The sequence below is a fragment of the Rhinolophus sinicus genome, linkage group LG03, assembly GCF_036562045.2.
Source record: "Rhinolophus sinicus isolate RSC01 linkage group LG03, ASM3656204v1, whole genome shotgun sequence".
NCBI lineage: Eukaryota > Metazoa > Chordata > Mammalia > Chiroptera > Rhinolophidae > Rhinolophus > Rhinolophus sinicus.
Window position 1 is genome coordinate 35,352,374 of NC_133753.1, and position 12,095 is coordinate 35,364,468.

The 12,095-nt window shown below is 41.6% G+C and overlaps 1 protein-coding gene across 6 annotated transcripts in view; it reads right to left on the bottom strand.

Moving 5' to 3' along the window:
- Window positions 1–12,095, bottom strand: part of DAAM1 (dishevelled associated activator of morphogenesis 1) — a 160,845-nt gene that overhangs the window by 91,001 nt on the left and 57,749 nt on the right. For all 6 annotated transcript variants that reach the window (XM_074327417.1, XM_074327416.1, XM_074327415.1 and 3 more), the window contains exon 2: window positions 8,820–9,038. In XM_074327417.1, the coding sequence (XP_074183518.1) occupies window positions 8,820–9,002 (183 nt within the window). In that variant the 5' untranslated portion in view covers window positions 9,003–9,038. The remainder of the gene's footprint in view (window positions 1–8,819; window positions 9,039–12,095) is intronic.

Below are 12,095 nucleotides of genomic sequence, written 5' to 3' on the forward strand. Positions count from 1 at the left end.
AGCCAGATCCACGCGTGCGTGCCAATCTACTCTCTGAAGGTACAAGGATGCATATTCATAGTGGATTTAACATAATGAGAATAACGCGAATAAACTCAAACTGTCTGGTTGTTTAGAAGATGGCAAAGGACTTGCTGACTTTTTCTTCTACATCCAAGAAATGCCCATCTTGACAGGTCACCTGGTTTAGTTTAGTTCTTACGTATTACACTGTATGATGAAATAAAAAGCTGGCAACTATAGGATGTTTCTAGTGGATTCATTTAAAATTGGACAAGAGAGGGAAAATGCAACGTTTTTAGAGACCTGGTTTTCAAATATACTCATATATATGGTTCTTCATCCATGAGCCAGAAAAATCCTAACTAAAAGATGTAGCTGGTACTGAGTTCCTATAACACACATTAAGAAACAGTTTTAAATTCCAGAGGAATTCTGGGAATTGAAGGTGGACAGGATTCTAAGCAAAGGAAATAAAAATCTTTGGACAGACTAAAATGTACCATCCACATACTGGGCATTTACCTCCCACAGGCCATGTGACATATGTTTTATAAAAGCAAATGGCATTTAGATGATGCCCAGTGCATTAATATATATTCTCCTGTGCAGTTATTTGTAGAAACTACCAGATTTTTCCACTTATTACTGAAATATATTTTCAAAATTATACTTGAAAGCTTATCTAAACCACACTACTTGGAGATGAAATTATTCTCCCAGTTTTTAAACAACTATACAGGTTTATATGGGGACATGGAGAGACTTGGAAAGCCCATACCATATGTTGACTTTGTGTAATTTGTACATGGTAGCCGGAGGATTAAGTTAAATAATCAGATTTTAAACTGTAGCCAAAAGCTAAGTAGGTACATACCATTCAGAGTCTCCTCAGGATTCATAGTAATGAAAATCATCAAGGCCAAAGGGACTCGTTTTCTTAATAACACTATTAAGTTCAGAGATGGTTTTACAGTATTTGTATTTAAAAAAAGTTTTCATGTTTCTTTCCTCCATCTCTCCACATACCCCCATTTCAATCCCCATAATTGAAATTTAGAAGCACCCAGAAATAAATGCATTGATTGGTAACAAAATACCTAACATGAGGTCAAACCTAAATTTAACAGCCTGTACAAAAGGACATTTGGAATTATCTTGGTGAGATAAAATATAATTTAGGAATAGAAGGAATAAAATGGTTTTGTGATTTTACCTTAAGCTTTACTGGATTTGTTTGGTGAATTAGAGGACAAGAAGGAAATTTAAGAAGCCATGGTGACCATCTTACTGTCGGTAAGCAGACAGGACCTCAACCTGCACAAAGAAATGTCTACTGGCCGCTGGGATGAAGATCTACTGCCGACCCTACTTTGAGTCTTACAAGTAACGCCATGTTCTATGGAAAAGTACAACAGATACAAGCAAGCAAAGCCACCTATATCAACATCGCCCTGTACCACAGTCGATAATTCATTTGATAAAGTTCTGCATTTGGGATCATCTTTAAGTTGACTGCACACTAGACAGGGATTTGAGCACTGAACACATTTAGGCTCATATCTACACTCCCTGTTCCCTGTGATGTACCGCGTATTTTCATACTGTTCTAAACATTTTTCTTTTAACTCATCAGATTGATTTATCCCAAAACGCGACAGTGTCAAGGGAAGATCTACTCAATATTTGTTTTTCTTCTCTGTCAACTATTCCTGTCCTTTAACTAAACATAATTTTCTCTTTTGACTTTTATAGGTTTGTCAAATGAAAAGAATTTTTAACCTCATGGAAATAGAATAATTTTAACATTAATTCCTTCAGTGGACTCTGATTTTTGGCTTCCAAATGACGGAATGCTTCGAGACTGTCCTAGGTATATCTTTGAAGTCTTTATGCAGTCTGACTTCCTTTACTTAATTACTGAGCAATCCTTAACACTCTAATTAAGAAACAATAGATTAAAACTATGACTCCTTACAACCAGTTTGTTTTTTCTTTAATTGGGTTAAAATGAAAGTACCTGCTACCCAATCTTTTCATCTTTCTTAATGACAGGGAACTCAACAGCTCTGTAAGGAACTTTCTATTCTTAGTCATGGTCTTAGTGTAAAAGGCAAGTTTTAAAAATAAAGAGATAAACAGTGTTGAAACTTTCCAATAATTCTGGTGATAATGGAAAAATGTTACTATTAAAGAGAACTTAAATTAACTTTAGTAATAATAATAAAAAAAAAAAAGTTATGTTCATAGCCTGAAAAGATGGGTAAACAATTCACACTGGCTAGTTAGGAAAAGAACAAAATTTGTACACTGATAAATCCGTAAGACTAACTTGGATTCCTGTAGCTCCTTTCATACCAAAGTGACTTCAGAATATATTGAAAAATGAGGAGATTACAGATGTAGGTTCCCAAGGGAATTCATTTGGCACAGCTTACCTTGCCTGTGAATTCATCTAACTGATACATTAACCAAATTCACTCATTCCTGTTATCGCCATTTCTCAAATTCTAGGCTGGTGACCAATGTTAAGAATGTCCTCAGTACTTAATAAAACTGACCTACAGTGAGTAATTGTACTTATGAAGATACAAATCTCCCCATCATTCTACGGCATCCATCATCACTACCTTCCTCACTGAGATTTTAACTTTTCGTTGACAATCCTCAATAGTATAAAAGGTGATTTCATGATCAGTAATGATCTAAGTAAGTTTCTTTAAAATATTTTACATTTCCTGGAAGGCACAGCATTAGACCCATTGGCCAAATACATGCAAGGCTTAGCATTGGGTTTGAAAAAAGGCAAACTAACCAGAAAACAGCCTAAAATGGAATTGGTAACATTTCTGCTTAGGAAAACTTGGGTGCACACTGCATATTATATCCAATTGGTTATAAATTCACAGTGATGTACTGTATTAGAAATGAAAGCTTTCCTCTAATAACTCTGCAAAACTGATTCCAGGTACTCAAACAATGTGCGTGCTATAAGAAGTGAAATATACTACAATACACTTTAAAAATAATAACCAGACTTATCTTAAAACCTAGTTTCTCACCTAAAATCTCACCCAGGTAAAGCAGTTGGACATTTTGCATGTTTCCCAAGGCAAGAGAGCTCAGGAAACCTGAGGAGAGATACCAATTCCAATATTCTGTAAAATGTTCTGTAGGAAACCCTTAGCCCATCAACTCTTGCTGTATGCAGGAGTTTATACATGGGGTAGAAAAGCGGAAGGGGCTCCTAGTAATTTTATTTCAAATTAAAGTAGCCAGACGAGGGATGCATTGTACCAAGGAGGCATTTCACCTCAACAGTTGGACTCAAAGGAAAACATACTCAGAATCTACTCAGGGAGACATAACACCTTTAGCTAAACTTACTGAAACGTCACAGAAACTACAAAGAACAATCATTATTTTTGTAAGTATAACCAGGCAGCAAAATATTTTAATATACTTTGGTATACTTAATTCACTGAGAAAACCTGCAAAAAATCAGAGGTACTTTCTTCTGGTTTAAATAAGAATCCGAGATATGTAAATTTAACTAACAATACAACCATCCCCATCCCGCTTTCCAGGCCTCTCAGAACCTCCAATGCTCCCAACATCCTATTTCATGCTCCATCTATACTGAACTTTCAGTTCCTTGAGCCTTCCACATTTTCTCTCTTACCACCCAGCCCTTACACGTACGTACATGCTATTCTCACTGTCTGTAACACTCTTTCCTCTCCTCTTTGCCTGGATAACTCCTTGCTGTTTTTCATGTCTTACAGTAAATGTCACTTCCTCCAGGAAGCCGTCCAAGATCCTTCCGTACTAGGTTAGATACCTGTGGGGCTTGCGGGTAGGTGTCAGTAAATAGCACCATCCTTCCCCAGCAGGTTTAGCATTATCTGAGAGCTAAGCTAAGGAATCAGCAAGTGGAAATCAAAATATCTTTCTTTTTACTCATGAAAGCCGAGTTGGAGCGCTCAACTTTCAACTTTAGACAAGTGGGCTTGCTGAGATTTCAATGCCGGATTAGACACTTACCCACCAGTCACAGGGACAGCTGAACCATTGCCAAACTCCACACAGGGGCTCAATCCTATGAAATTTATAGGATGAAGGGTCACAGAATACGTATGTGTTTTCTGAAAGGTTGATTTGCAGCGAAATAGAGACAGGGAGAGAGACTGAGCTATGTGTGTTCCAAAGAGGAGATGGAAGAGAAGCTGGGACTATTACCCCTCCCCAGCAAGAAAGCTAAGGATGACAGAAACAGCACCTGTGACAGAAACAGCACCTGTGACTGTGACTGGAACTCCCTCCTCATGAAGAAAGAAGAATAAAGGCTCTTCTCCAACAAAATGTGCTGCTTGAGCAGCCCCTTTCGTACAACTGGTCACATTGGATTTAGTTACCTGTTTCCCTCGCGGTCGTTAAGGGACACATCTGTTTTGCTCACCGGTTAACTCAGGGACTGGCACAGAGCAGGCACTTAACATACATCAAAAGAATTGGTCTGTCAATTAATGACACACTCGTCTGTTCATCCCCAAGGAAATCTTCTATTGTTAACACTAAGATGAAAAAGTTACTTGAGCAAAGACAGTGTTTAGAGCTGTCATGCCTAGAACTCCAAATAGGTTGGTGGGGATCATCTAAGACCTTTAAAAGCCTGTAGAAAAGACAAGATTTTAGCTGAATCTTATTTTATGGGAACAGTTCTGGGTCTCAAACTGGTCATGTTCTTGATTTGTGGCTAAGACAGGATAAAGCAGAAGTGAAGAGGTGAGGTGGGGATGGCAATACAGGAAAAATGGATTGATGCTCAAAGGCATAAAATATATGGTTAGCAGAGATTACACAAACTCGCAAGAGTTGGCAAATATGTGGAAAAACTGGAACCCTCATACATTGTTTTCCACTTTGGCAAACAGTCTGGCACTCTCTCAAAAGTTAAACACAGTGTTACCATTATGACCCAGACATTCCACTTTTAGGTATACATCCATGAGAAGTGAAAATGTTTCCGTGTAAAAGCTTGTATATGAATGTTTAGAGCAGCATTATTCATAATAAAGACTGGCAACAACCCAAACATCCATCGACAATAAATGAATAAACAAAATGTAATATGTTCATATAATGGACTATTATTTGACAATACAGAGGAATGAAGTACTGACACATGCTACAACATGGATGAACCTAGAAAACATGTATGCTAAGTGAAAGAAGCCAGTCACAAAGGACCACATAGGACCACATGTTACATGATTTCACTTCTATGAAATGCTCAGAAGAGGCAAATTCACAGAAACAGAGAGTAGACTAGTTGTTACCAGAGGGTGGTAACTTTGGGAAGAAATGGGAAGTGACGGTGAAAGGGTAAAGGAGTTGCTTTTGGGGATGATGAAAATGCTGTTAAACCTATTGTACTGATGGCTGCACAGTTCTGTGAATATACTAAAAGCCATTGAATTGTACACTTTAGATGAATTAAATGGTTATGTGAATTGTATCTCAATAAAGTTGTTATAACAAAATAAAATCGGCAGGGTGGGGGGCTGGGACCTCCAGAAACCACTGCTTCCTGAAATTAGAAAGATTCTCATTCCACTGCCTGTGGCAGGGAACCTGCTAGAGAACATGGTACTCCTCACTGCCCACCTCTTTAAAGCTTCACACAGCTGACGTCCCGTCGCGGCCTGCTTTATGTATGAGACGATAAGGTTGCAGGAAGCGCTTCTGAAAGCTACCTATTTGGTGTCACTTTTAAACACATCAAATGAGTGACTCATCAGACAAGGTCAAGGAAACTAGCTTACCACAACCGGCTCTGATGAGATGCTTTCCAACAGATACAGAGCTAACATGGCCTGCAAGTTGGGACGTACACTGGCTCATTCACAGCAGGCAGATTAGCTTTCAAGGAAAGCAAAAGCCTGGGATATTTGCTTAGGGTGCTGTGCCCAGAAAATATTTGTATTATCTCCTATCCCTCTCGCTGCAGTAGGATGTGGGGTGTAAAGCACCTACTAAGTGCTCACCTTTTAAAAGAAGTGATCTGCTTTAATCTTCATACCAACCCTATGATAGAGAAGGTATTATCCCTATTTTATAGACAAGGAAACAGAGGAAGTTACCCTAGGTGGCAGAGTGGTCTCACTCCAGAGGCCATGCACTCTGCCTCCCACGTGGCCTCCCTCTCCCGTGCATTGGCATAGGTGGAACTGCTTGTGACTAGTCAGGAGAAACCAGGGCAGAGGTTTCCAGTGGCTCCAAGTCCACTTCCCTTGCCCCAGGACACTGTTGGCAGTTGGATAGATTTGTGGTCTAAGCCCTGAAGTCAGAAGCAGACAAAAATCCATCGTCACTCACCAGGACAGATGCAAACCTCAAGATAATTTGTTTTCCAATGGTTTCAGCTTAAAGTTCTGGTTTGGCATTGGCTTGTTAAGTAACAGCTGTAGGCAATTTTCACACAAAATAAAGACATCAAGAAGGCAGAAAGTAGAATTTTCTCCCTTACGAATATAGAACAATGAGCTGTCTTCAAGATGTACATGGAGCTGCCACCACACAGGCTCTGGCTTAGGTCTCAATTGGGGAGGATGATAGAATATGACTGAAAGGACAGTGGATGTGTATGCTTTGAGGGTTCTGGCTCTGCACGCTAGCTCCACAACCACCAAAGAGGTCTTCATCTACCAGCAACATCTGTCTCCTTCGGGAGACTTTTGGTTTTAAAATGCTTTAAGAGGGAAATAAAACCAAGCCTGTTGATACATCATTATTGCCCTTCTTGGAAGCCATCATGGCAGATGATTCACTGCCCCTCCCTGTGAGCAAATTAGGCGTCCTCCACCCACTCCAATGACCTTAGGCTTAGCTGTGTGACTTATGGTGCCACTCTCTACAGAACAATGATACCTCCCTGCCCTGTGAACTCAGGAGTGGCCATGTGATTTGCCTTGGCCAAAGAAATGCGGGCAGAAGTGACATGTGTCATTTCCAAGCCTAAACTAGAGCCTGCTAGGAATTCACCGTGTCTCTCTTTCCTCATCCACCAGGGTTGGGTCTTGGATAGAAGATGGGGAGGAGCTGACCCACATTGGTTACATCTGCTGTTGTAACCACTGAAGTTTTGCTATCACAAGAAAAACTAGCTTAAGATGACTATGACAGTCATTAACATTGATCCCCTCCACTTCCCTTCTCCCCTTCAATCACTCCTCACAACTCATCTCCTCCAGGAAGTCTTCCCTGACCACCTTCCTCATCATCACATCCTACAGCCCACAATACATTTACACACAATCCACACAGAGGGGGGTTGTGCTTCTTCTCCTAGTGGCATTATGCCTTTATTGGTCCCCATTTGCTACTGAAACTGTCAGCTCTTTAGGAGCGGGTTCAAGTTTTCTATTTCAAACCTCCTCATTAACACCTAGAACAGGGTTCTTTCTGTATGCAGTGAAGATGGGAGAGGGTAGATTCCCAAAACACTGAAAATATTCAACACCATAAACATGCTACCATCTCTTCATTTCCCCAACTAGTTCTGGTTGATAATAGGCCCATTATTCCACTGAGGAGCCCAGAACTTAAACATCAGCTTCACAGTACTCTCTCATATTGGCTCCTCATGTGAGAAAGGCTTATAGGTGAATTCTGGTCTAGAATTAGAAGAGCTGGGGTGACACAATCGGTTCCATTATTACAGCGAAGGGCAGTGACACAGCTTACATTATTTTCTGGAGCTAAGAGTCATGAAAAACACTAGCACTCTCTAGGATCTGTTGAACAACATAAATGGTCTGACTGGAACTAACTCTATTACAAAATGCCAGTGGTGATCACGGGGGATAGAGTCCTCATGTAACATTTATTGAGCACCTAATGAGGGCCAGGCAGTGCGCCTTTATACTATGTATCGTTCTCCTTTCATCATTACATGAAATTAGGAGGAAGTATTTTTTTTTTCTCCACATTCCAGAACACGGGCTCAAAAAAGTCATGCTTTTCCTATACTTATCCAGATAACCAAGTCAGAGAGGTAATTTGAACCAAGGTCTTCCTAATCTCCATGCCAGGCCCTTTAAACTATAATATCCTCTGAAACACAGAATGGAAAGAAACACCACTTCAGAGATGCTTGAAAGCTACGCTGAAGCGAGCCCTTACGTCTCTTGATCAATGGGTTCTATCTATACCAGACACATCTCTCACGTCAGTATAGTGGATTCTAAAATGTGATAGTATCTATAAAAAGTTTCCCACAACAGTTATTATTGCAATCCTGTCATTAGGCTAAATAATTATACGGTATTTAAGCAATAATGTCTCTCATCAAAGGATCAAGGACAGGCAGGATCAAGGACAGGACGGGTAGAGTGACTAATTTTCAAAAAGACATTAATGCCATCCACGGAGTGGGGGTGGCAGGAGCACGGGGTCTCCCAGGAGGTACGAGGCAGATGCGGGAGCTATTGATGCACACAGTGCGGACTCAGGTTGCGGGGGAGGAACCAGTAAGGGTGACTTCGGATGCAGCACTGCCTCGTACTTGAAGACCTGGAATACCTAGAACAGGGTATTACACCAGTGTTCAACACCAGCAAAGCCCTTTGATGTAGCAGCGCTACCTCTTCCTTGCCGTGTTTCTCCACAGGCTCAGGGCTGACAGTGGGGCTGCAGACATAGGGGCCTAGGGGGCATTTCACAGAAGCAGGGCAAGCCCATGGCTCACCAAACCGCCCGCTTCCTTTCTTCTCCCTCCTGCCTCCCAGCCACCGCCTGGAGGGAAGTCTGGGACTTACCACAAGTTCACTAAACATGACGTCCAGCTCCTCCCCAGGGGGCATGGGTAACGATGGCTCCATGGTCTGAAGGGCAAAGTTGCTATCATTCCGCAGCCGATATGTGATTTCTGGGTGATCATTATTTCGGAAACAGCAGAAGATGAATGAAATCCCCCGTCCACCTCTCTTCCTTGGGGCCATGGCTGAATCCTGTTCTATTTCTTGAGTGATTAAACTCTGCAAAGAGAGGACATGACATGGTTAAGAGTGCAACATGAATAAAAGATTTCTTTTTTAAGTCAGACCAATTCAAGAGAGAGCCCCTTGCCCCGGAGGCAACGACAGTGCCTTGCAGGGCACAGCGGGAACAACCCCCAGAGTGTCTGGAGTCCAGCCAGGCAGAGAGCACAGGTCCTTCTGTTCACTTGTTGAATGTTTCCTATGATCAATTGCCGAGCAAACAGTAGGACGAGTCAGTCCATGCCCCGCACACATGCTGCTATCACACTGGGCTACTGGCCATTCTTTGGACATCACATGCTCTTTCCTGCTGACCCATTTTGTTCTTGTTACTTCCTTTGCAAGAATGACCTTCTCTTCCTTGCCCCCCAGGAAATTTCTCACTCATGCTTTTCAGTTCAATTCTAATTTCCCCTTCTTTACCTTCCTTGAGTAGAATAATCTATGTGCTAAAGCATCTCTATCCATCCCAGCTCATGTCACATTCTAAGGTCTTTAGGAGTTGTCTTCCTGTGAGACTGGGATAACTCAATGTGGAGGAAGGGGCTATGGATTAAGCACCTCGGGGAGCCGAGCACCCTGCACAATGCCAGGAAGACAGGGGGCACTCAGTTAATGCTTATTGTGTTGAAAAACTTAAATTTATAACAAAGGAAGAGTGACTTCATGTGAGCTAGAAGGTCAGAGATCTTTAAACAGAAAAGATCAAACAAGTTTACTAATAAGAAAATGGTTAAATAAATTATAGTATGTTCATATAATAGAATACTATGCGCTCATTAAAAAGAACAGGCATCTGTGTACATAGATAAGGAAAAATGTTCAAGGTGTTGTATGATATATATACTATATAGTAGAGGATTACATTTAAAAGCATCTTTGAATATGTGTAAGAAAATGTTAACAGCAATAATCTCCAAAATAAATATAGGGAATTAGAGACCTATTCCTTTTCACTTTATACACTTTTGAGTTTGAATTTTCAATGACAATAACTTTTTTCAAAGTTAAAACTATATGTATTGGCTTGGGAAAAATTTCCAAGTTATAATGACAAGTGGAAAAAAACAAGTCAAAGAATAATGTGTACAACATGATGCCATAATGTCTTTTAAAAACAATCTCACACAAAAACTAAACTGTTTACAGATAAATACATAGCAAAAGGCCCGGAAAAATACAAAGCAAATTCCTAACTCTGAGACAGAAAGCGGACGGGGAAAAGGCAAACAAACAAACAAACAAACAAAACAATTCATATATATCATTCATATACAGAGTGCCAAAAAAAATGCATACACATTTTAAGAAAGGAAAAAAAATATTAAAATTGTAATACTCAATATATACCAATAACAAAAGAACACAAGTCACATTTGACGTCTGCAATTACAAGAGGTGCTCAAAGTGGTTACCATCAGCGTCCAGACACTTCTGATTACAGTGAACTACTTGCTTGAGCAATGTTGACCAAAGTGTCCCCTTGTATACATTTTTGGGCACCCCCGATAAAAAAACGAGAGCATGCTCATGTATAACTTTTGTAGATTTTCAATTTTTAAGAAGAGACAGGTTTGGGGGGAAAAAAACGGTGGGATGTGAATTGGCCCTTCATGAGTTGTAAGGGCAGAGGAGGAAAAATGCACCTGTGAAGGGAAGATGGTAGAAATGAAGGCGTGAATTTCAGAGAGAAACCATGGGGAGTCAGCCTAGAGCAGAGCACTAGTATGGAGAAGCTGTAGCCCAGGCTGAGGAGTCTGGATTTATCCCACAAGCAACTAGGGGGGCGGGGGGGAGGAGAGAGAGAGAGAGAGAGAGAGAGAGAGAGAGAGAGAGAGAGAGCAGAGGTGGGTCTTGATGGCTCTCATTTTTAGGTGACCTTGCTGGAGAAGATACGAGGACGGCTGAGCACCCTCGCAGAGGGCAGACTGCAGATCACCAGGCAATGCCAGCAAATGTCGCTATCCTGACAATCCCTGACAATCCCAGCATGTCCTGAGCGACAGGGCTAACACTACTGCCGCCACTGCTTGAAAGGGAACAGAAGGCCCGAGGGGCAGGCAGAGGCCCACAACTAACCTTGAACACAGAAACAGGAACAGAGCTGTATCAGCCCCAATGTTCAATTTAAAACCAATGGGTAGAAGCTATAAGGAGGCCGAAGGAGGAACTTTCTCATGCCTGTAACTAGGATATGATGGAATGAGGAGTCCCTGGCTCTGCCGTCTTTAGACCAGACTTACCCGTTGGAACCGCCTAACATGTAAGGTCCCACAACTATAAGATGGGAGATGGGGGAGAGATTGGAGATTTTCAGTAGGTGCTGATTTGAGCTTCTCACTCCAGTTTCAATTCCAACAGCTCTGCTTTTATCTATTTTGGATATTGAAGTTTTAGGTATCAATCTTGTTTTATAAAAACCTCCTGTGGCTTCTCACTGCAATTATAACAATATGCAAAGGCCATCCAACAGCCTCCAAGGGTCCACAGTCTGGCCCCTGCCCACCTTTCCACCTCACCACGCAGCGCTCTCCGTATGAGTCACTGCACTTCAACGACTCTGACCACGCTGGCTCCTACCTCAGGGCCGTTGCACCAGCTGCGCCCTGGCGCCATCTGTGCACGGCTGACTCTTCCTCATCATTATGACCGCAACGTGAATTTCACTCTCTCAGGGAGGCCATCCCCAGCGATCTACCTGCAGTAGTCCCTTTTCCACACACCAGTCACTCTCTAGCTCTTTATCCTGCATGACGTTTTCTTCACGGCAGTTACCACTACTGAAATTATCCTATTTGATTATTTCAGGGGTGCATGGGACTTGGATAGATTGCTCACTGCTGTGTCCCCAGCACGTGACAGTACATGGGATACATGTACTAACCTATTCAACTGAATGGGGTCTGTGACAGCTTAGCATTTTGTGACCCCACGGTGCACAGCCAACAGTTACAGTAATTTGTGGCCTGGGTCTTCTCCCATTGAAGAGTCAACTCCATGAGGAAAAGTGCCCACGGCGTGTGTTGCTTACTGCCTCGCACACATAGGAGTATA